Genomic DNA, 25732 nt, shown 5'->3' with positions numbered 1-25732 from the left:
AACATTTTAATATAGAATATATGCATTTTTTGTCAGTAAAAGTACTGACAATAATCTTTAAATTTTTAATTTTTCAGTCTCTCTCTCTCTTTCTAATATATTCACATTGCAGGTTTTTTCCTGAGATTAGTACATTTTCATTTGTTCAGATATACTTTTCTGTTTTGTGTGTGTGTGTGTGTGTGTGTGTGTGTGTGTGTGTGTGTCTATTACATGTTTGTTCAAATGCCAAGGGCACCTAAGCTAGTTTCAATTAACTTGCATTTGAAATTTGCTAACCCTCCTAATAAACAAACATTATTTACTGGTTGGTGATGAATATTTTCAGGTAAAGGACTTCGATGAGTGCTGTTCGATAGGACTTTTTGTGATGGCCAACATGATAGCCATTAGATATACAGCTATCAAGCACTTGAAATGTAGCTAATGAGACAGAAGAACTGAATTTTAATTTTATTCAATTTTAATTAACTTAAATGTAAACAGCCACAAGTGGCTGGAGGCTACCACACTACACAACACAGACTTAGATTTAAACAACTATCCAAAATTCATAAATGGAAAATTCATAATTCATTCAGAAGTGGACTGGAGCCAGAGGTGGGATTAGAAGTAGGGTCTCACTCTAGTGCTACACATTGTCTTGTGTGGAGCATGTGGGGATAATGTGAGTGTGCCAGTATATATGAGAGTTAACAAGTATGACAAACAGGTTTTCTCTAGTGTTATATCTGTTTTTCATTTAAATCATATTTTCTGTTATGTTTAGGTAAATACTGTTTAGGTAAATGCTATAAGGTACATACTCTTCGTAACCTAGTAAAATGGAAATACTATCAGAGTCGAAATAAATGGCTTTTTCTTGGTCCTCATTTTTATGTGTAAGAGAGCAAAGAAATAAGTAAGAATTCTAATTCAGAAAAACTATTTCAAGACACACTCTAGGACGTCTCAATGGATATGTATGAATGTAAACCAATTGCCTGCGCTACTCCATCTGTCTTGGTCCTCTTTGACTACACTGCTGGACCACCCCTTTCTCTTGAACCCCTCTCCTTCGGCTTCCTGAGCATCCTTGCTGGGTCTCCTGCCCTTCTGCCTAGTCCATTTTCTTTTCTGTCGCTTCTTTCTCTTTCAGTCACTTAAATGTAGATGTTATCTTTGGTTCTGCCCTTGGTCTGGCCCTATTGCTTCTATGCTTTCTGATTTCTGTCCTCTTTCTCATGGTTTCAACTGTCATCTTTATGCAGATAATTACTCAATTGTAATGTACTTATCATATAGAAAAATAATCAGTATAGAAATATAATAAAGTGCATCATGTAAAACGTGTTAACATATTGCCTTTAAAAACACTGTAGATTTTTTGTTCAGCACATGGAATTAGAGGTGGATTTAAGAGGTTCAGGAATAAATCTCAGGAAGCTCCTTCACCCCCTTTTCTTTTTCGTCCAGTATATAATACGGGAATAACTTATATAGCCAATTTACCACATAATTTTTGGAAACTTTTCCTAATTAAGAAATATTTCTAATCTGGATTTCATCTGAAAAGTAAATGATAGAGAAGATTTTATTTTGAACAGATTCAATATTATTAATTCTCTTTACGGGAATTAGAAAAGTTGCATACGCTCCATAATTTAAAAAGTAGTTATGCTTAAAATTAAAAAGAAAATTCCATCCAGCACTTGGTATACATTTCTCTTAAACTCATTAATTCATAAAGCTATATATTTTTAACAGCACTGTTTTCTATCCTTGTGTTTTTAATAGCAAATACAGAGTTTCAGCTACATTATAATTTAAGTAGGCTTTTGTAAGAAGGCCATTGTTTATAGAACTCTTTGTGAAATGGTTTCTATGGAGAAATGAGTTTCCCAGATGGAACTCAGAATCCTTGGCTCATACCTCTGCTGCTTAGCAAGAGGGGAACTAGCCACTTCCCTGCCATCTCAGGTGCCAAGGAACCTTTGCTCAACCACACCTTGGAGCAGGGGGCTAGCTGGCATCCCTGCTTTCTTCTCAGTATAAAAAGGGATTCTGGGAAGGAAGGTGATTTCTTCCCCATGCAACCTTGGTGCCCACAGCAAAGAGAATTGTGTGTGAAACTAGGTGGCAGAAAGGTACAAAATATTCTTAAATCTTGGCTTCTTGAGCTGGGACATATATATTTTATCTAGGAGGAGAGGCAGACGTTTCCTCTAAATGTATGTTAACAGATTTGTACTAAAAAGGAACAGACATTACTGATAAATCGTTTTAATTGAGTCTCTTTTTCAATTGGCATTTTCTTCCCATGTACACGTGTAAAATAAAATGTGGTTTCTCGTTGACATTAGTCAATATAATCATGAATGAAAGTGGGTATTTTGGGGTAATACTGCACTGGAATGTCTTAAACAACTACAGAAATGGTAATTTAGCTCCTCTGCCACTCTTATATACGATATATAAGTAAATAACAGCAATCAGACCTTTATTATTAGGCAGATTTCTGGATGTTACAATGACCTGGATAAAATTACCTGTGACATATCTAACTTCTTAAAGATAACCATGGAAGTACTGAAGCCTAAAGCTGCTGTGGTCAAATATGACTGCAAACATTACTCTCTCTCTTCCTTAAAACTTAAAAAAAAATTTTTCTACTTAGCAGCTTTATTACCATCTTGGGGTCCTTTTTCTTATCACTAAGTAAGGGGACATTTGAAGATTTCAATTGCAATCTCTGTTTTTCAGTTGATTCCCACATCTCTCTCCCTTTCTACCCTGCACCTCCAGCTTCTATCTACTTGGGTGCTTCCACAAAGATATCTCACCAGCAACACCAATTTAGCATTTTAAAATCCAATCTCATCTCTTTTACTCAGCAATCAAACTCCTCCTGACTTCTCTGTTTCTCTCAATGGTAACACTATTTCCTGTTATCCAAACTAAAACTAGTCATCTTATATTTCTCCCTCTCCTTGTTCCCTACATCCGCTAAGTTGCATAGTCAGTCCATTTTTACTCCATGACTTTCCTACTGACCCCTTCCTTTGTCCACCATTGGTACGTCTCATTACTGCATGCCTAGCTGTTACCATTCTTGTAACTGGTAACTCTATCTTAAGTGTCTCTCCTTCCAACTCACCTCCGTAATACTTCCCAAGAATCATCTTTTGGTTGCTCAGTTTTCTAGGAATAACAATCCACTTATTAGATATGTCTTTGCCTCTTCACTTTTCTAATTATTTAAAAACATGTGCATTTTTGGCAGGGCTATTTGGTACCTGTTGTCTTAGTGGAAAATGACAAAAAGGAGAGTGATTATTTATCATACTTTCTTTTTTGATCTCAGGGGAAAAACATGGATATTAAAGGTGCATTTTGGATTTACCTCTCTTAATGGATTCCGAATAATTTGTTTCAGTGTCAGAGATGCTACCTGCTACGTGTCTGTATTTTATGCAGTATACACAAAGCTGGGAGAATGCAAGTGGTGAACTCTGGTACATTTGCAGGATGGGAAGAAACAAGTGAACTGGCCTTGTGTCTCTTGCTTTCATCAGTCACAGAGGCTAACCAACCTTTCACAGTGCTGAGCTCCTGAATTCCTGATTTAGGTTCACAATAGATATGTTAAATGATTATACTCTGAATTGGCTCAAATCATGACAAAATTATGGGTTACTCTAAACCTACTGCATCCCATATAGCTCAAATTCCTTCTTAGTATTTAATCCTCAGTCAAAATGATAAATTTGATTTTTACTAAATGTGTCTGAGGGACACACACGCACACACACAAACGCAGTTACAGTGATTATATTATCTCTGAGAGGTGGAGCTGAGGGGGAGGAATGCTTAAAATATTGCACTTTAAAAAAAATGAGCCTGTCTTAATTATACGATGAAAAACTAATTAAAAATAATATACCTAGAAAACGTAAATGACAATTTGCCTTAGGGATTTCCCCCTGTTTTGGAATACATTTTAGAATCTAAATAGCAATATATGTAAGTCAACACTCTTAGATTAAACAGTGGAAGAAACAGGGTCAATTTCTTGGCCTTTCCTTGATACATTCACTGTGTGATACAGCTTGTCATAAAAGTTACTTTTCCTTATTTATTCTGACACGGAAACAAAGTAGTTCTTATAGAAACGGGGGTGGGGAAACCTAGCGCACATCACTGGGCTTCTGTTACAAAAGATGAGTGCTTATCACAGCGCATAAGAATAAAACTCACGTAAGGAGCTTTAACAGACTGCCTTTAAAAACACTATAGCTTTTTATAAAACTACTCAAAAGGATTTGTCGATAAGGAGTTTCTGACCACTCAGTAAACATCTCTTGCTCTCTTTCACTCACACACACACACGCACGAGATTATCCAGACTTGAAAAGGAGTTAAGTGGTTAAAACTCTTGCAAAATGTTTTCTTCATTATCTTTATCACACCTCTCCTGGCAGCTTTTTCATAACTTTCCTCCTTATGCTTTTCTGGACTCCATTTCCCACCGCTGTCTGAATTTGCCGGGAATGGTAATTGCCACCACAGTGGATACAGCACGACTAAAGGGACAAGTGGTCAATCTGTTTTATAGCGTTTTTCCAAAACAAACACTGCCTCCCCGCGTCAAAAGGTAGCCTGGAGGGTTTAAGGAAAATCCAGAGCTGGGTGACAAGGGCTTTGCGGCAGTGGGAAGCAGCCCGTCTACACGGTTGTCCTGTGACTCCCCGCGCCTCAAGCTGCGGCCAACTCTGGCTCTTCTCCTGTCTTTCCAACCCGGCTCCTGACTGCCAACCCATACTGGAGTGTGGGACTGCGGGTGCTGCGCCGGGGTGACAACTATCTAGATGCGACATGCATTCTGTAGGGGGTCCAAGCCATCACACTGGTGCAAAGATACCTGTCTTCGAGTGCAAACTGATTCCCTCTAGTCCCGGGGCCGGGATTGTCTTTTTTTTTTTTTTTTTTTTTTTTTTGTGAGGATCCTGGGTGGTTCCGACCTTAAGGCCGCTCATCTGCTCCTCCTCCCCGACGAGGCTCCCACTCCAGGGTCCAGGGCTCCCTTCGCCCAGTGCTCGCGCACCCCTCGCATTTCCTCCCTCCCGGGGCACCCTCGTATTTCCTCCTTCTCCTCCCGGCCCTGCCTCTCCCCCTTCACCCTCCCACCCCGCCCGCCTGCAGCCACATGACAGGAAGGGCTCCGCCACACGACGTCACCAGCGTCCGCGCCCCCGCCCCCGCGCTCCCCCCGCCCCGCACGCAGGGGGCGACCGGCGGAGGGGCGAACGTGGTCGGCGCGCTCCGAGCTCCCCAACCAGAGCTCGCCAGAGCGCCGCCACGGCGGCCGCCGCCGAGCCGGCGCGCGGGTTCCCGGATGTGCGGCGCTCGCAGAAGCCCCGCCTCCGCTGCCGGCTCCGCGCGCGCCCCCGCCCTCCGCCCAGCGCGCCGCTGCGCTCAGCTTTCCCCTCCCTGTCCCTCCCTCCCCCTTTTTCGTGCCTTGAGGTTGCGGGTCAGCGCGAGCCACTGCAGTGAGTCCGTTACGGCTCCTGCGCGGGCGCGAGCACGAGCGCGAGGCTGCAGCCCCCGAGCCTCCTGGCCCCCTTTCCCCCCCGTTTCTGTCTCTCCCCCTTCTCGCCGTCTCTCCTCCCGCGCTCTCCTTCTCTGAATCTCGACCTTAATTTCTCTTCTCCCTGCCCGATCCCGCGTGCCCAGTCACCCGGCCGGCGCGGTCCCCGCTGCGCCGCCTCCCCTCCCCCAGCCCGCACCCCCTCCCCCGCGGGCGTCCCGAGGGCCGCAGCCGCCCCAGCCGACCGTAGTTGGGCCGCCGCCGCCGCAGCTTCCTGCGGGAGCCAGTCTGAGCGCCGACACTCCTTCGCGCGAGCGAGCCGCCGACCGCCCAGCAAAATGGTGAGCCTTTGGCTTCCCCACGCACCATCGCTCCCCGCCCGCCGCTTCCAGGGGCGGGGGCGAGTCCGGACGCCCCGGGGCGGCTTCCCCCGGTGGAAAATTCGAGAGACCCGAGAGAGCCCCAGCGGCCCGGGGGCGGCGGGCGGCCTATTGACAGCACGGCGGGGCCCCGCCGCCCGCCCCCAGGCCTCCGCGGGGCGCCCCTCCGCACCCCCCCCCCGCGCCCCCGGGATTCCGCCCCGGCCTCGACCCCCTGCTGCCTGGGCCGTCCGCTCCGGACAGTCCTCAGATCGGCCTGCCTTCCCTTTCCCCGGACCCTCTTCCACGTGGAGCCCCCCCTCACCCCCAGACTCACTCTCTCAAGTTCGGGGAGATTCCGGAATCCTATGGAAATCATGTGTGGCAAATGGCCCTTTATATAAGACCCACTTTCTCTCCAGGGCTGCTCTTTCTCCCACTCATACTCTGTTTTCAAGCAGCGAGCCTTGGAAGGAATCCTGCCTTACTTCCCCCTCTCCAGTTCGTGTTTATTTCACTGCTGTTTGCAAACGTACGAGGTTTTTTGTTTTTTGGTTGTTTTTCGCTGCTGCTTTACTCAGCAGTGGCGAACCGGAGAGGTCTAAGGTGTAGATTCAAGAAAACAAGTCTAAACTTGGTTTGTGATAAACGGAGATACTTGTTTTTTAGTGCTTACTTACTGCCAAGGGTTTTTCGTTTTCTTTGTTACCTTCGTAAGTCTCTCTTGTGCTGTTTTTGAATCATGGCGATTTAAATTTGTCTTTCCTTAGCCTCACATTAATCCCTAGGTAGAATTCATTGCTGTAGTGTTTCCGACCGACGCTAGGGGTGTGTCTCCCGCCTCTGTCACTGTAGCCAAGAAATCAACGACGCCCTTTTAGCCTGTTACCCTACCGGTTTTCTCGCTCCGGCTAGCCGGTGCAGTTTCCTCTTTGTAATCAAGAATTGCATGCATAGTAGAAAAAGTTTGCAGTGCTTTTTCATCTGTATCAGATATCCGAACAGGTGATTTGGTCGTTAGGCTTTTTCTATAAGTCTTTAAACAGTTGTCCGAAGATTTTTCGACGGATTGCTTGGCGTAATGTCTTGCACCTTGTAATTGCATTTATTTCACCTTGTATGTAGAATTTAAGCATTTCAAAATAGAGCGGTGGGTGAGTGAAGAGAGAAATTCTGTGGACTGCAACTTGGGATCAATTTGTGTGATTGGGGGGGAAGAAAGTGACATTAGTCAAGTAAGTCAGCTTTTATTTAAAACAGGACAAATGATTAAGTGCACCTATTAGTGTCCTTAAAATTCAGATTAGGAGCAGACTTAATAAATGATTAGTGGTTTTGATATGTAGAGGAAGTTTTACCCTGCCAACTTTGGAGGCAGCTCAGAGACGATTTTGGCCTTCAGAGTCAAAACTTAGGCTTTTCGAGACTTACAGAAAACAAGTTAGAGCGGAGCCATTCATACTGCAGCCTTTTTTTTTTTTTTTTTTTTGCATATTCTTTTGGAGTTATGAATTGAACTTTAGTGCTTTAATACAACTTCTTTATACATGTATTTTACCTGAAGGTCCAGATCTTGAAGATCTTTGTCCAGTGTTTTTACCTCTATTTATAAATGATACGTTTTGAGGAACAGTGACCTAGTCTTGTTGTTTATGCAGTGTATAGCAGAATGATCTGCTTTCCAAATAGTTTTTTTTTTCTTGAACAATAGGCTGAATTTTGAAAATTCTCTTTTAGGTCTTAAATTTATCTTCCTGATACTCAGTGTTTCCTTATTTTTCAAAAATATTTTTAAAATCACCGTATGAGATTTTTTTCTTCCAGGTCATTATTTCTCTCTTCTTTACAGTTTCCTTTTTAGTATTTATTTTCTGATTCACTCTTGGCTTTTTTTCCTGCAGTCCTCTCAATAACATTTCAGGACATAATTTGTTGTGACAGTGGCCCCTCAACTTTTAGGATTTTATGTTGGTCTGCTGAATATAGCACTGGTTCGAAAGTGTCAGGATTGTAGCTCAACTCTGCCATATGGAATATTGATTAATTCAAATAAATTGGACTTTGGAGTGATCTGGTTCATTTATCTTGTTAATTGGGCATACAGTTCTGAAAACTTTCATTCCCTTTGGAAAATCTTTATAACTTTTACTGAGTATTATGGACATACATTTTTGTCAACAGATTTTAATTTCTGAATATCAGTGATTAATTCAAGTAAGGGGAAAGTAAAAAGGCTTAGAGATTGAATTGAGCCTATTAAGAATCTCTTTTGACAGGTATTAATTTTACTTGCTACCTTAAAAGTAGCCTACTTCTTTTTTTCCTGTTATATCCCTTCATCTCTATTTGGGTCTTATTAAACTGTTGAGCAGGTGGGCTGAAAATTATGCATATGCATATAAAAATGTGAGTACTGAGCTCCAAAGAATTTTTCTTGAACCATTAATGGTCAGTTGTCTATGATTAAATAAATAAATGGATGTTTATTTATTGAAATAAATATATCATCACAATATTTTCTCTAGGTAGGTATGTGTAGTTTTAGATAGAGTACTTCAGTGTTACTGACACACAGAGGTAAAATAAGAATAAAATAATCAAGTAGAATGTTTAGATCGGTGTGATTGAAAACAGTCTCTCAGTAATTTTTGAAGGAGTAAATTTTGTAGGGGCATTTTTAGAAACAGTGAACTTTTTATGTAACAGATGTAGTTTTTACTGTGTCATTAGTGTAACTCAGAAATATGACCAGGTTTTTTGGTATCTCTTTTTCGTTGGAATAGGTAATACAAATTTTGTTTTGGATGCATATATGAACATAGTGCATAAATAATTAGCTATTCTTTTAAGTTTTGTTTCTTAGGCCAACCTTACATTTCATAAGTGACCTTTTTTGTGTTTTTAAACTTTGTATTACAGTTATCTCCACCATCTGTAAACAGAACCTAGAACACATTTATTGCTGTCTACAGTAACTGCACTTGGAGTTGTACCCAGCATATTTTAGTTTGGATTCTCTGACCAAGAAAGGCTACTTCAGAAAAAACCAAGCAACCTGCCTTATGGCCAGCAGAATTAAAATTCAGGTCAATCATAAAGAGAAAATTTCTCCATTTACTATGTCCCATAGTGGTTAAGAAAATAAAAGGGTTCAGAGTACAAGGTAAAGAAGCTGACTAAGGGTCAGTCAGCAATGAGAGAGGGACAGACAAGTGTGGGAGGCTCAGGCATCTGTCGTAGGTTGTAAGGCAAGCAAAAGTACAAGGCAGTGTAAGAAGTCAGCTTGGGCCAGGAGGATTAAGCGAGTCAGACAGACCGTGGGCCCAGAGTCGGGGCAGTCTGCAGGGATTCCTTCAGATGAACAGATACTTGTAGGTTTCATCTGCATTTCACTGGTTACTGTGCCAGGTTGTGGAGGATATCAAAATGATTAAGGCAGGTTTCCTCCCTTCATTTAAGTAGAGAACATGAGACAACTGCCAATGGGTGTGAAAGAAAGTTAGCATGTTACCATATGAATAATATACACAAAGCTGGACAGAAATTGAGGAAAGAGCAAAATCAGTTTCTTTTGGGATTAGGGGAAGTTTTATGAAGGAGATGACAATTGAGCTGGGTCTAAAAAGATTAGCATTGCAGTAGGCAGAGCCGGAGGTAGCTAGGAAAAGACTCTAAATCCTGGAGCTAGGAAGAGACAACATAGATTTGGAGCACTGACACTCAAAATGTGATTCCTGGACAGCATCAGCATCATCTGGGAACCTGTTAGGGCCCACCCTGAACCAGCTGAGTCTGTAACTCCGGGGCTGGGGCCAAGCAGTCTAGATTTATGTAACTCTGGGTAGTTCTGATCTATGCTAAATTTTGAGAGCCACTGTTTAGAGAATAGCATGGAATGTATTTATTTAAATTTTAGTTGAGTGTCTGTTAATATACCTAGCATTGACTATACAAACAGAAGACATAATTATAGTTTCCAAGAAACTTAATCAACTAGGTGAACAAGACAATTATTATGCAGTGTGATATGTGCTATTAACAAACTAAACATGGGGTGTTGTAAGAGCACATGGCAGGGGAGAGGTGTAATCCAAACTGAGGTGGGGATTGGATGGAGAGATGAATGAATGTCACTCAAAGAAAGCTTCATGGAAGAGATGGTGCCTGAGCTGAGGCTTAAAAGGATGAATATTTAGCCAGTGGGAAAGACACTCTAGGTAGAAAGCTTTATGTTTAAAGCCACTGAGGCATGAATATATAAGCCAGTTCAGCATGGCTGGAGGGTAGGGGGGTAGGGTGGAATGGAGAGAGAGGGTGGTCAGGTAGATTGATGCGGGATCCTAGAAGGGTTTGCATCTCCCATGAAGGAATTAATATTTTTTTCCTTAAAGCCTGTGGGAAGTTATTGTTTTTAAGCAGGAGAATGACATCATCTCATGTACTGTTTTAGAGAGATCAGTCTTATGGTCATGTGGATAAAATAGGATAGCTGAATGTAGACATGGGGACCAATTAAAAAATTATTACTGTAAAGTGAGATAATAAGGACCTGAAAGAACGTAATAACAGTGCAGATGGAGAGGAGGGACCATGTATGAGGCACATTTAGGAGGCAGAAGATAGGACTTGGTGACTTGGATTATGGGGAAGGAAGGGGTGAATCTTGCTGTGGCTTCTGGCTTGGGTGACTGGATAGATAATACTGCCATCCACTCAGCAAATATTTATCAAGAGCCTATGTACTTGGGTAAGATTTGATTCGAGGGATACACTAGAATGCTATTCCGCCCTCAAGAAACATCCAGCTTTCTGGGTTGACTGTTGTTTCATCTCTAGTCTTCTCTTATCATTTGGTAATTAATGCTTAGAATGCTATGTTGCAAGAGTCTAAGTTCAATAAGACAGAGTGTTGTGAAATATTAACAGTGCCTGCTGTATAGATATCATGGTCTAGGAGATAGCAGGAGGAACCTGACAGCCTGGAGGTAGGAAGAGGCAGCATATGTTTGAGCAGTGATTCTCAGAATATGGATCCTGAACTAGCAGCATCAGCATCATCTGGAACCTTGTTAGAAATGCACACTCTCTGTCTAGGGGATACAGGAGAAGTAGATTTAGGGGTGGTGATGATTTCTACCTGGGACATGGTGAATTTAAAGTAGTCATGGGGGGACTTCCCTGGTTGCGCAGTGATTGGGAGTCCGCCTGCCAATGCGGAGGACACGGGTTCGGGCCCTGGTCCGGGAGGGTCCTACGTGCGGTGGAGCAGCTAGGCCCGTGCGCCACGACTGCTGAGGCCTGCGCGCCTGGAGCCCGTGCTCCGCAGCAGGAGTGGCCCCCGCTCGCCGCAGCTGGAGAAAGCCCGCGTGCACCAACGGAGACCCAACGCAGCCAAAAATAAAAATAAAAAAGTTTATATAAAATAAATAAATAAAGTAGTTATGGGACACCTAGGTGGATATGACCAACAGATAATTGGCTATATCTGGATCTGGAAGAGAAATCTGGGCTTATCTTAAAGATCTGAGTGTTGTGTATATTTGTTCTAGGTAGTTAATTGAAGCCATGAAGCTGAATGAAATCCCATAGAGAAAGAATATAAAGTGATAAGAGAAGAGGACAAACACTAAAGAACACTGCATTTAAGAGGCAGGTAGGAGATGAGGAACCTGTCAGTGTTGTCTGAGAATAAATAGGTAGTTGGAAAATTAGCTGAGTGATGGCATATTTGAAGGAGTCAGCAGTGTCTAGATTTTGCAGAGATCAGGAAAGAGAAGAACTGAAAAGTGTCTTTTGGGGACTTCCCTGGTGGCACAGTGGTTAAGAATCTGCCTGCCAATGCAGGGGACACGGATTCGAGCCCTGGTCCAGGAAGATCCCACATGCCACGGAGCAACTAAGCCCGTGCACCACAACTACAGAGCCCGCACATCTAGAGCCGGTGCTCCGCATCAAGAGAAGACACGGCAGCGAGAAGCCCACACACCGCAACAAAGAGTAGCCCCCGCTCTCCGCAACTAGAGAAAGCCCATGCGCAGCAACAAAGACCCAATGCCGCCAAATAAATAAATAAATAAATAAATAGTGACTGTACCAATTTACATTCCCACTAACAGTGTACTAGGGTTCCCTTAAAAAAAAAAAAAGTGTCTTTTGGAGGGATCAGAAGAGTTCTGGTGACTTTGGCAATAGTACAGAAAAACACCATTTTGTACTGGTAGCAAGGAAAGCCAGGATGCTGTGAATTGAGTAATAAATGGGTAGCCAGAGATTGAGTATAGACTGTTCTTTAATGCTTTGACTAGGAGAGATGATGAAAGTTAGAAAATTTAGGTTTGAGGAAGAATTTATTTTGGGGGTTAAGGAAACAAGCCAGGAAGGAGGGAGCAGTTGAAGACTCAAAGAGAAAAGATGGAATTCTTAATAGTTTGAGGGCCCCAGGGAGGTAGGAGGGTATATGAGTCTCCTTAGACAAGAAGAGAGATTTTTCTCATCCATTAACATGGGAGAGAAGGAGATAAAAACTATTATAGAGGTCAAAATCTCTGAGACAGCAACTTCAATTAAGCCCTAGGTAATGAAAATAAAATTGCAAAGAAATGTAAATTGAGAATGCAGAGGCCTTGTCTTTGTCTTTTCATTGTTATATTCCAAATACTTGATATATGATAGATAATTAAGTAGCGTTTGAAGAAGGAATATATGGACAAATAAGTAGAATAAAGGAGTAAGTGCTGATGAGACAGTGGAGGCAGTGAGCGTCAGTTTTGAGACATTTATGGAAAAATGGACAAAGAAAAGTTAACTCTAGTGGTTTACAGTTGAGGTAAATTCTTTGCAGGATAGGAGATGTCAGGTTTTTTTTTTTTTTTTTTGCAGTACGCGGGCCTCTCACTGTTGTGTCCTCTCCCGTTGCGGAGCACAGGCTCCGGACGCGCAGGCTCAGCGGCCATGGCTTACGGGCCCAGCTGCTCCGCGGCATGTGGGATCTTCCCGGACCGGGGCACGAACCCGCGTCCCCTGCATCGGCAGGCGGACTCTCAACCACTGCGCCACCGGGGAAGCCCGATGTCAGTAGTTTTATTTTTATTTTTTGTCCGCGTTGGGTCTTCGTTGCTGCGCACGGGCTTTCTCTAGTTGCGGCGAGGGGGGCTACTCTTCAATGCGGTGCACGGGCTTCTCATTGCGGTGGCTTCTCTTGTTGCAGAGCACGGGCTCTAGGCACATGGGCTTCAGTAGTTGTGGTACGCAAGCTCAGTAGTTGTGGCTCGCGGGCTCTAGAGCGCAGGCTCAGTATTTGTGGCACACGGACTTTGTTGCTCCGTGGCATGTGGGATCTTCCTGGACCAGGGCTCAAACCTGTGTCCCCTGCATTGGCAGGCGGATTCTTAACCACTGAGCCACCAGGAAAGTCCCAATGTCAGTATTCTTTAGAGTTAGAAGAGAAGCAGGGAGAGGGATCTGTGAGGAAGAGGATGATTAGTGGAATGAGCCTTAGAAGTGGTAGAAAGAAGATGGGTAAAAGGAAAGGAGGGACATCAAAAAAGAGGGGAAAAAACAAGGTGAGGAGAGTAGGCCATGACGACAGGTATGTTTTAATAATGGAGTTCAAACTAGGTGACCTAAAATCACCTCAGCAACTGGGGGTAGTTTGAGGCAAGATCATCTGCTGAAGTTGAGACTGCGGCTGAGGTGAATGAGGTGAGGTTGAGGGTGAGTAGTGTGGAAAACGATTATAATATAGATTTTGAAAGATCTGATAGGCGGTTAACAGGGTATTAAGTAAACCTTATTCAATAGTAGGTGGACCCAGGACTTAGGAAATTAATCTAGGAAACAGGAGTTTTAACAAGAAAAGAGCTTAATACTTTGTCAGTCTTTGCATTAGTAATTTCTGATCAAATTACATAGTTCTAAAAGGAACTGTTTTCTGAGTTCAGGTTTTATGGTAAGGGGAACATCTAGTTGAAGATTAATACTCTTAAAACTTTTTTAAAGTTCTAAACACACAATACATTTGCTTAAAAAATAATACCACACTGGGGCTTCCCTGGTGGCTCAGTGGTTGAGAGTCCGCCTGCCGATGCAGGGGACACGGGTTCGTGCCCCAGTCCGGGAGGATCCCGCATGCCGCGGAGCGGCTGGGCCCGTGAGCCATGGCCGCTGAGCCTGCGCGTCCGGAGCCTGTGCTCCGCAACGGGAGAGGCCACAACAGTGAGAGGCCCGCGTACCGCAAAAAAAAAAAATAATAAAAATAATACCACACTGAAAGGTATACAATGGAAAGTCTTTCCTGGCCATCCATTCTCCTTGTGTTGATCATTGTTAAGTTTCTTGTATATTCTTCCAAGAAGTTTTTTTTGGTGTGTTCCCCCCATCCTTTTTTTTTTAAGCTATGCCAGTATGTAGATTTATTAATTTTTTATAATTTAGCTTTTATTAAGTAAGATTACAAAGGTCAGACTTAAAGAGATTTTTAATGATGTCATGCTCTAGTTTACAAATTACAGGCAGTTTTATTCCAAGGTTTTGAACCATCTTTGAAATGTAAACATTGAGTCAAAAACAACTCAGCATAATTTTTTAAATTAGTTAGCAATTTCATAATGGTTGAGGTTGGTACTTCAGCTAGGGTCTGAACTATGTCAATATTTTTATGAAATTACTCTAGGGAAAATACTGTTTTACTAGAACATTTGTTGTACTTATTTTTCCACTTAGCACCTTATTAACAACATAGATAACAAATTTTTAAATTAAAAAGAGAAAATGATCTCTGAAGTGTAGTGGAGAAAGCATCTATTTTATTTCAAGCTTTCCAGATTAAAATTTCTTCCTCACTTTTGCCCTTCCAAATAAGTTTTTTATTCAACAGTCCATATTCACTTTCTCCCTTTCCTGATTTTTCCTTGGACTCCCATATCCACTTTGTGGTCATGGGTTGACAGTAATTATAGCTAATGTATAGATCTGGTGCAGGAATGAAATTTTGAAATGAAATGTGACTAATTAATGTTTCTGGGTTTGTCTTTGGTTTTTATAGTCTTGTACTATAAAAATATTTAAAACATTTGAAGATTTCTATAGGAAATCCTTTAAAGTTTAGCACAGGTAATTCAGCAAGTCATAGGTTCTTATAGATTAGTTTCTCAGAGTGTTGTTTTGTTAGTTAAAGCCCTTTCTTACCAGTATCATCAGGAGGGCCACATGGTAGCCCCATTGCTATCCCAGAAAACGTTTCTGTGAGATAGCACTTTGACTTGTGTTCTGGGAGCATTATTAAATTCATCTGTGCTCTAGCCAGGTCTCTCTTGACTTTTGTGAACAATACAGAGAATTCATTTTTACTTGTATGTTAGAATTAGGTACGCAGGACTTCCCTGGTGACACAGTGGTTAAGAATCCGCCTGCCAATGCAGGGGACGCAGGTTCAAGCCCTGGTCCGGGAAGATCCCACATGCCACGGAGCAGCTAAGCCCGTGCGCTACAACTACTGAGCCTGTGCTCTAGAGCCCACGAGCCACAACTACTGAGCCTGCATGCCACAGCTACTGAAGCCCGTGCGCCTAGAGCCCGCGCACCGCAATGAAGAGCAGCCCCCGCTCGCCGTAGCTAGAGGAAGCCCGCGTGCAACAACGAAGGCCCAATGCAGCCAAACATACATACATACATACATTTATTAATTAAAAAAAAGAATTAAGTATGCAGTTTAAAACCTAGGGATGAGAGTGTGAAGCACAGGCACCTACAAAAAGAGTCAGACCTTTACCATTGGCATTGTTAGAGCTGTCTGTTAGCACTTTTTTTTTTTTTTTTTTTTTTTTTTTTTTTTTCTTTTTGCGGTATGCGGGCCTCTCACTGTTGTGGCCTTCCCCGTTGCGGAGCACAGGCTCCGGATGCGCAGGCCCAGCGGCCATGGCTCACGGGCCCAGCCACTCCGCGGCATATGGGATCCTCCCAGACCGGGGCACGAACCCGTATCCCCTGCATCGGCAGGCGGACTCTCAACCACTGCGCCACCAGGGAGGCCCCTGTTAGCACTTTTATTTATTTGTACTTTATCTAGTTTCAGGGATGGTTTTCTTTCATATGCTCCTGAGTGCAGTGCCACAAGCAACCTCCTATTATAGGCATGCAGTAAGTTGGCATCCAGCTTATTGCATGCCAGCTTGTAAGGCAATCTTTAATTATTTGCTTATAAGGTAATCTTTAATGAAAATTAGCATGTCAGGAAAAACAAGTGCTAATAGGTAAATAAGGGAAATCTGTGATTTTGTGTGTGCTCATGTTGCAACTGTTTTCTTAATAAATAGAATTTCATGAATTATAAACTAGCTCATAGTAATCTTTCTCAAATAGTGAATTTATGAATGAACAGGTATACTTCAGCTCTGCCTTCCTGTCTAGCTGTCATTCTTTACCGTGATACTTTTGACTCATCTGTATTTGCTTATTTTCTTGTTTTTCAGTCTGCTACAGTCTAGATCTGTGATGTCCAGTTCAGTAGCTGCTAGCTACATGTGGCTATTTAAACTTTAATTTAAATGAATTAAAATGAAATAAAATTGTGAATTCAGTTCTTCACAATATCTACGTTTCAAGTGCTCAGTAGCTGCTTGTGGCTAGTAGTTACTGCATTAGCGCAGATATAGAAGATTTCCAGCATTGCATTAATGTCTGTTAGACAGCGCTGGTCCAGAATGATTACGCATCTGCATTTCACTGAAACTTACTATGTTGGCAGTCCTCTTCTAATTATCAGCATGAGGTTGGGAGCTGGGAAGATTTGACTTTAGATTCTGGTTCTGCCATTTTCTAGCTAAGTGACCTTGAACAAATGCTATAAACTCTCTAGACCTTGTTTAGTACATGTGTAAAATGGGAATCACAGCACCTGAGATAGTGGTGACAGTAGAGAGTGTCTGGAGATCACTCATTAAATGTATTTGGTTCTTCGTTCTTCTTACTTGACTTCTTGGTTATGTTGGGCCTTGTAGGGAACTCTTCAACTTCTCTCCTCTTCTGGCTTTTGTAACGTTTTCTTCTAGTGGCTCCTCTGCCTCTCTGACCACTTTTGATCTTCGTTGCTTGCCTCTCATCTGGCTTTGGTCCAGGGCCCTCTTAAATATGATTGTATCACTTTCCCATTTAAGATCTCATACATTGTAGAGACTAAATCCTTAGCATAGCCTGTAGACTTCATTCGTTCTACTTGCTGTTTACTTCAGCTTCTTCCACCATGTTCTGCTTTCTCTCTATACTATAGCCTCTGAAACCTTACAATTATTCAGTATTTTACGCTATGTTTGTTCTTCCATCTGTTTATTCTACTCTCAGAGCCTTTTGCATGGACTATGTTTGGAATGCCTCAAAAGTCCTTCAAGTAAGTGACTGAGCCTCCCACCCCCATGCCAGGTCAGGCCATGTTCCTCTGTTATACTCTTTTAGTAACTTTATGTCTTTGTAGCACATGATTAATTAGCCCTATAGGTGTTTGGCTGTTTTCTGACTCCCCATGATATAATGTGAGTTCTGTGGGAGTGGGCATCATGGCTGTCTTGTTCTTCCATACACCCCTAACTGCCAGTGTAGGCTCGTATATGTTATATAAATATTTATTGAATGAGTGAATTGAGTAAATGCATGAATTCTTTGTTTATTCTCAAAGTTTCATCATCTTCTATGTACTGATGATTCATATTTTCAGCCCACATCATTCTCTTCTTCTCTAGTCCAGAGTTCTAACTGCTTACTTGATATTTATCTAAATAAGGTTGTCTGTAAGACGCCTCAGACTCAACGTAACAAAAACCACATGCATTATATTATCTTCATATTCATGCTTCATTATTCCCTAATTTTTCTTAATGGAAACAGTATCTGTCCATTTACTCCTATCTGGAAACCTGGTGTATACGTTTTACTCCCCTTCGCCACTACCTAAAGCAATCATCAGTTACAGTCTGTACTAAAAGTATGACACAGAACACCTCCTGACCTGGTTTGGCGGTGGGAGGCTTAGTCACTCACTCGAGGGACTTTTGAGGCATTCCAGTCTGGCTCACATACTGTCCATAAAGAGGAAAACATACTTAACAACGTTCCCAGCATATTAATGTTTCCTGCCGTAAGCAGTGGCAGCTGAATCTAAAATACACTAACACAGCTGAAAGCAGCAAGCTACTGAAGAATAGAGTTCTGTCTACTCTATCCATATACCACATTCTTCCTCTTGACTGATTTTGGCCATTTATCTGTGTTGAAAGAATTTATTGCACATTTCCCCCAGATGTTTGTGCATTTTTTCTTTGTTTCTGTAACTTAGCTTCAAATACCCTTTACACTTTTTTCTATTACATTTGATCCTCAAACAACGTGGGTTTGAACTACGTGTGTCTACTTACTTAACACGCGAATTGTTTTCAATAACTACAGTACTGTGAGCGTGGGGGTTGGTTGAACCTGCAGACGCGAACTGCGGATACTGAGGGCCGACTATGGGGCTGGAGCATCTGCGGACTTTGGTGTCTGTGGCAGGTCCTGGAAGCAATTCCTGTGAATACTGAGGGACAGCTGTACTTTGTTTGAGCTGTGCCTTTAGAAAGTGCCAGGCTTATTAGTTACTTAGCACATCTTTAACTATGTTAATATGCTTATTAGGATTCTTGTTGGTTTTGTTAATACTCTGGTTACAGAGTTGCACAGGTTTTGAGTGTCTTGCTTCCAACTCTTTTCCTTAAGCCATGTTATTTTTAATGTGCGACTGTTTGTTTTAATGTGTAGTTTTAAGAACATGGAGATTTTTCAGGAACATAAGTATCATGTTATGGTAAGTGTGTCCTGTCATTTAGATCCCCAAATATCTCTTGAATCAAATTCTTCTTTATCCCCGCTGCCACTGGCCTCATTGCAGTTTCATTTATTTCTCACCTGGACTATTTCTGTAGCCTATTTGAGGCTTTGCTCTTTTTACCTCCAAGTTCTTCATTCTGTCTTCCATACTGCCACTCATTTTTCTTCTGAAAAGGAAATCTAGTGTCACTACCTGATTTAAAAGTCAGTGACCTATCTTCAGAATTAAACATTTAAACTCCTTTTCATGGCACTCATGTTCTGATCCTTATTTCTAGCCAGGCTTATGCTATAACCAAGTCAAACTACTTGGTTCTCAAATGCCTCATCATTTTTCACTTATTGGTGCCTTTGTATGTACTTTTTTTCCCCCACCTGAATGTCCTTCCGCTTGCTTTCTCTGTCTGGCAAGCATCAAGATCCTGTCCCAGTTGCGTTTCCCAGCTCCTCCAGGCAATCAGTGGCCATTTGTAAGTAACTGTCGTTATAGTACACCCCATATTTCATTGTGTTTCATTGCCTCCTCTACCAAGCCATGGGCAGAGCATGCATTTTTATTCATCTTGGTAAAGCCAGTTCCCTGTGTAGTATCTCTCATGGAATGTAAATGTTAATGCAGGATGGGTAGGTAGGCACTTGTCCTGGTGGCTTGGGAAGCTGAGGTGCAACTGAATTAGTTATATCTGTCGTCTAGGGATAGGGAGGTCTTTGAAAGTCCTGTGAATAAACAGAAAGCACAAGTGTGTTAGGCACAATGGGAAAGTTACCAAAAAGGAAATTGCTGTTGATTCTAAAAGTTATAGGACTCTTTTATGCTTTAAGATTCTTTTTACATATCCGAGTAAAGTGTCAGTTATATGTGAGAGTGTTACTTTCATTTGTTAAATGGTAAGCAAACTTTTTCATAAATAACACTCAAAATTTATAAAGAACGTTTAATTTTGTCCACTTAAACTGATTTATCTTAACATTTTCTAGATGTATTCTAGAACAGCTGGTAAAGGGGGACTGAGACTCTAAATCTTTGATTTCTTAATTTAGCAAACATACTACGTATATCAAACATAGTGTTAGGTGCAGAGATGTCAGGAAAAAATAAATAGCCCCAAAGACTTCACAGCATAGATTGAGTCAGGCATGTAGAGGGAAAAATTTTAATACAATGTAAGTGCTTCAGTAGAGCTATTAGAAGGTGCTAGATTTCTTCTGATCACTCTGCTTGACCAGTTTAAACTTAACATGTAGCAGCTCTTTGGATATTTTATTATTCGTTTTAGTCACATTACTCATCTCATAGAGTTGTATAATGTCAGGCTGTTACTTAAGTGCTGAAAGAATACTGCAATCACTTTGTTGTGGATTATGGTGCTTTTTTTTGAAGTGCAGTTGATTTACAGTGTTGTGCCACTCTCTGCTGCACAACAAAGTGACTCAGTTATACTACTCATATAGACATACTATTTTCATATTCTTTTCCATTATGGTTTATCGATTATATTGCTTTTAATGCATTATATTTGATACTATGAGACATACTATGATGTGGTAGAACACACATGGGATATAGAATTGGAAGACCTATACTGGAGGATTATATATATATATCTGTAAAATAGCCACAAGACTGCCTGATTTAGAGTTCTGGTGAGTATTGGGTAAGTTAGTACCTAAGATGTTTGATAAAGTGCAAAATACTGTTTACGTTTTTAAAAATCAAACTACTGAAAACTAGTATGTAGTGTTCTAGGCAGATCTAGCTTTCATAATCACTTCATTCTAATTTCTGTATAGCTCTGTCCAGTAATGTGTTTATTGACAAAGTAGAAAATGTATCAGAATGTTTTGGATTACAAGTAACAGTATCCTCCCATCTAAAAGTGGCCTAAATAATAAGGAATGTATTATTTCACAGAATAAGAAGCCCAGAGCCAGACAGTTACAGGGTAGTTTAGCAGTTCATCAGTTTCATCAGAGACATAAGTCCAGTGTACTTTAGAGCTCTGCATGTCAGGAGAGGGCTGTCATAATTTGACACTACCATCTGGCTGAAGAAGAGCAGGGAACACTTCCTCAAATTCTCTTTATTAGAGGGGAAAAACTTTCTTACAAGTCTCATAGCAAGTTCTTTCTTAGATCTCATTGTGTTTTTCATGTTTTTTGCATACCACAAAAAAGACCAAATTCCTTATTCAGGCAGCTGAGTTTTTATTAGCTGGCTAGCTTACTTTATATCACCAGAGCATAGGCCTTATAGTACTAAAAACAGCCTCATCAATATTTTATTTGGTACTCTGAACAAAAGTGGCAGATTTTTGATGGGAACATTGGCAGTGAGAATTATATCTGGCTTCTGATGTTATACTGTACCTCTTCCCTCACCAATACATAGCTGTCACCCCGTGTTGTCAGCCTCATTAGCACAAATATTTTCTGTACCAAGTTTACCATAACCAAAATCGTAGATCTGATAAGATACTTCTACCCAGAATATATAACAAATTCTTAAAACTAAACAATAAAAAGACAGCCCAACTAAAAAATTGGTAAAGGATTTGAATAGACATTTCTCCAGAGAAGACAAACAAATGTCCAGTAAACACATGAAAAGATGCGCAGCATCATTAGTCATTAGGGAAATACAAATCAAAACCACAGTGAGATACCACTTAACACACCACTAGCATGGCTGTAATCAAAAAGACCAGGTAACTGTTGAAGATGTGGAGAAATTGGAACCCTCATAACATTGCTGGTGGGAATGTAAATGGTTGTAGCTGCTTTAGAAAACAGTTCCTCAAAATGTTAAACACGGAGTTGCCGTAAGACCTGGTAATTCCATTCCTAAGTATATACTCATAAGACATAAAATGAAAAACACGTACACAAATGTTCCAGAATAGCCCCCCAAATGGGAACAGTTCAAATGTCCATTAACCGATTAATAAAATGTGGTATATCCATATAACGAAGCATTATTTGGCCGTAAAAAGAAATGTATTGATTTTTGCTTCAACATGGATGAATCTTGAAAATATTCTGCTGAGTAAAAGAAACCAGTTACAAAAGAACACATATTGTATGATTCCATTAATATGTAATATCCAAAATAGGCAAATATGTAGAAGAGACAGAAGGTTAGATTAGTGGTTGTCTATGGCTGGGGTGAAGCTGGGAAATGGGAGTGACTGCCAGTGGATATGGACTTTCTTTTTGGGGTGATGAAAATGCTCTAAATTTAATTATGGTAATGACTGCAGAGCTCAATGTACTAAAAACCACTGAATTGTACACTTTAGATGGTTGAATTGTATGGTATATGAATTATATCTCAATAAAGCTATTATTTAAAAAAAAAACCCTTACAAAGCTGTAGTAATCAAAACAGTATGGTGTTGGCATAAAAACAGACAAATAGATCAATGGAACAGAATAGAGAGCCCAGAAATAAACCTATGCATCCATGGTCAATAAATTTAGGGCAGAGGAACCAAGAATATAAAATGGGGGAAAGGACAGTCTCTTCAATAAATGGTGTTGCAATCATAGTAGGGGACTTTAACACCCCACTTTCACCAATGGACAGATCATCCAAAATGAAAATAAATAAGGAAACACAAGCTTTAAATGATACATTAAACAAGATGGACTTAGTTGATATTTATAGGACATTCCATCCACAAACAACAGAATACACATTTTTCTCAAGTGCTCATGGAACATTCTCCAGGATAGATCATATCTTGGGTCACAAATCAAGCCTTGGTAAATTTAAGAAAATTGAAATTGTATCAAGTATCTTTTCTGACCACAATGCTATGAGACTAGACATCAATTACAGGAAAAGATCTGTAAAAAATACAAACACATGGAGGCTAAACAATACACTACTCAATAACGAAGTGATCACTGAAGAAATCAAAGAGGAAATTAAAAAATACCTAGAAACAAATGACAATGGAGACACGACGACCCAAAACCTATGGGACGCAGCAAAAGCAGTTCTAAGGGGGAAGTTTATAGCAATACAATCTCACCTTAAGAAACAGGAAACATTTCGAGTAAACAACCTGACCCTGCACCTAAAGCAATTGGAGAAAGAAGAACAAAAAACCCCCAAAGCTAGCAGAAGGAAAGAAATCATAAAGATCAGATCAGAAATAAATGAAAAAGAAATGAAGGAAACGATAGCAAAGATCAACCAAACTAAAAGCTGGTTCTTTGAGAAGATAAACAAAATTGACAAACCATTAGCCAGACTCATCAAGAAAAGAAGGGAGAAGACTCAAATCAATAGAATTAGAAATGAAAAAGGAGAAGTAACAACTGACACTGCAGAAATACAAAAGATCATGAGAGATTACTATAAGCAACTCTATGCCAATAAAATGGACAACCTGGAAGAAATGGACAAATTCTTAGAAATGCACAACCTGCCAAGACTGAATCAGGAAGAAATAGAAAATATGAATAGACCAATCACAAGCACTGAAATTGAAACTGTGATTAAAAATCTTCCATCAAACAAAAGCCCAGGACCCGATGGCTTCACAGGCGAATTCTATCAAACATTTAGAGAAGAGCTAACACCCATCCGTCTCAAACTCTTCCAAACAATATCAGAGGAAGGAACACTCCCAAACTCATTCTACGAGGCCACCATCACCTTGATACCAAAACCAGGCAAGGATGTCACAAAGAAAGAAAACTACAGGCCAATATCACTGATGAACATAGACGCAAAAATCCTCAACAAAATACTAGCAAACAGAATCCAACAGCACATTAAAAGGATCATACACCATGATCAAGTGGGGTTTATTCCAGGAATGCAAGGATTCTTCAATATACGCAAATCAATCAATGTGATACACCATATTAACAAGTTGAAGGAGAAAAACCATATGATCATCTCAATAGATGCAGAGAAAGCTTTCGACAAAATTCAACACCCATTTATGATAAAAACCCTGCAGAAAGTAGGCATAGAGGGAACTTTCCTCAACATAATAAAGGCCATATATGACAAACCCACAGCCAACATTGTCCTCAATGGTGAAAAACTGAAACCATTTCCACTAAGATCAGGAACAAGACAAGGTTGCCCACTCTCACCACTCTTATTCAACATAGTTTTGGAAGTTTTAGCCACAGCAATCAGAGAAGAAAAGGAAATAAAAGGAATCCAAATTGGAAAAGAAGAAGTAAAGCTGTCACTGTTTGCAGATGACATGATAGTATACATAGAGAATCCTAAAGATGCTACCAGAAAACTACTAGAGCTAATCAATGAATTTGGTAAAGTAGCAGGATACAAAATTAATGTACAGAAATCTCTGGCATTCCTGTACACTAATGATGAAAAATCTGAAAATGAAATCGAGAAAACACTCCCATTTACCATTGCAACAAAAAGAATAAAATATCTAGGAATAAACCTACCTAAGGAGACAAAAGACCTGTATGCAGAAAATTATAAGACACTGATGAAAGAAATTAAAGACGATACAAATAGATGGAGAGATATACCATGCTCCTGGATTGGAAGAATCAATATTGTGAAAATGACTCTACTACCCAAAGCAATCTACAGACTCAATGCAATCCCTATCAAACTACCACTGGCATTTTTCACAGAACTAGAACAAAAAATTTCAAAATTTGTTTGGAAAAACATAAGACCCCGAATAGCCAAAGCAATCTTGAGAACGAAAAATGGAGCTGGAGGAATCAGGCTCCCTGACTTCAGACTATACTACAAAGCTACAGTAATTAAGACAGTGTGGTACTGACATAAAAACAGAAAGATAGATCAGTGGATCAGGATAGAAAGCCCAGAGATAAACCCACGCACATATGGCCAACTTATCTTTGATAAAGGAGGCAGGAATGTACAGTGGAGAAAGGACAGCCTCTTCAATAAGTGGTGCTGGGAAAAGTGGACAGGAACATGTAAAAGTTTGAGATTAGATCATTCCCTAACACCATACACAAAAATAAGCTCAAAATGGATTAAAGACTTAAATGTAAGGCCAGAAACTATCAAACTCTTAGAGGAAAACATAGGTAGAACACTCTATGACATAAATCACAGCAAGATCCTTTTGGACCCACCTCCTAGAGAAATGGAAATAAAAACACAGATAAACAAATGGGACCTAATGAAACTTCAAAGCTTTTGCACAGCAAAGGAAACCATAAACAAGACCAAAAGACAACCCTCAGAATGGGAGAAAATATTTGCAAATGAAGCAACTGACAAAGGATTAATCTCCAAAAGTTATAAACAGCTCATGCAGCTCAATAGCAAAAAAACAAACAACCCAATCCAAAAATGGGCAGAAGACTTAAATAGGCATTTCTCCAAAGAAGATATACAGACTGCTAACAAACACATGAAAGAATGCTCAACATCATTAATCATTAGAGAAATGCAAATCAAAACTACAATGAGATATCATCTCACACCAGTCAGAATGGCCATCATCAAGAAATCTAGAAACAATAAATGCTGGAGAGGGTGTGGAGAAAAGGGAACACTCTTGCACTGCTGGTGGGAATGTGAATTGGTACAGCCACTATGGAGAACGGTATGGAGGTTCCTTAAAAAACTACAAATAGAACTACCATATGACCCAGCAATCCCACTACTGGGCATATACCCTGAGAAAACCATAATTCAAAAAGAGACATGTACCAAAATGTTCATCGCAGCTCTATTCACAATAGCCCGGAGCTGGAAACAACCTAAGTGTCCATCATCGGATGAATGGATAAAGAAGATGTGGCACATATATACAATGGAATATTACTCAGCCATAAAAAGAAATGAAACTGAGCTATTTGTAATGAGGTGGATAGACCTAGAGTCTGTCATACAGAGTGAAGTAAGTCAGAAAGAGAAAGACAAATACCGTATGCTAACACACATATACGGAATTAAAAAAAATATATCATG

The 25732-nt window shown here is 40.7% G+C and overlaps 1 protein-coding gene across 2 annotated transcripts in view; it reads left to right on the top strand.

Annotated features, from left to right (window-relative positions):
* The first annotated feature begins 5538 nt into the window (after positions 1–5538).
* PPP3R1 (protein phosphatase 3 regulatory subunit B, alpha) overlaps positions 5539–25732 on the top strand; it is a 63289-nt gene continuing 43095 nt past the window's right edge. Inside the window, exon 1 of one of the 2 annotated variants that reach the window (XM_082642596.1) lies at positions 5539–5907. In XM_082642596.1, the coding sequence (XP_082498722.1) occupies positions 5905–5907 (3 nt within the window). In that variant the 5' untranslated portion in view covers positions 5539–5904. Of the gene's footprint in view, positions 5908–11486; positions 11579–25732 lie in introns of those variants that run through there. The other variant, XM_082642595.1, reaches the window with a different exon arrangement.

Source organism: Mesoplodon mirus (assembly GCF_964341445.2).
Source record: "Mesoplodon mirus genome assembly, chromosome: 14".
Lineage (NCBI taxonomy): Eukaryota > Metazoa > Chordata > Mammalia > Artiodactyla > Ziphiidae > Mesoplodon > Mesoplodon mirus.
The sequence above is the reverse complement of the archived record's forward strand: the minus strand, read 5'-3'. Positions and strand labels throughout refer to the sequence as shown.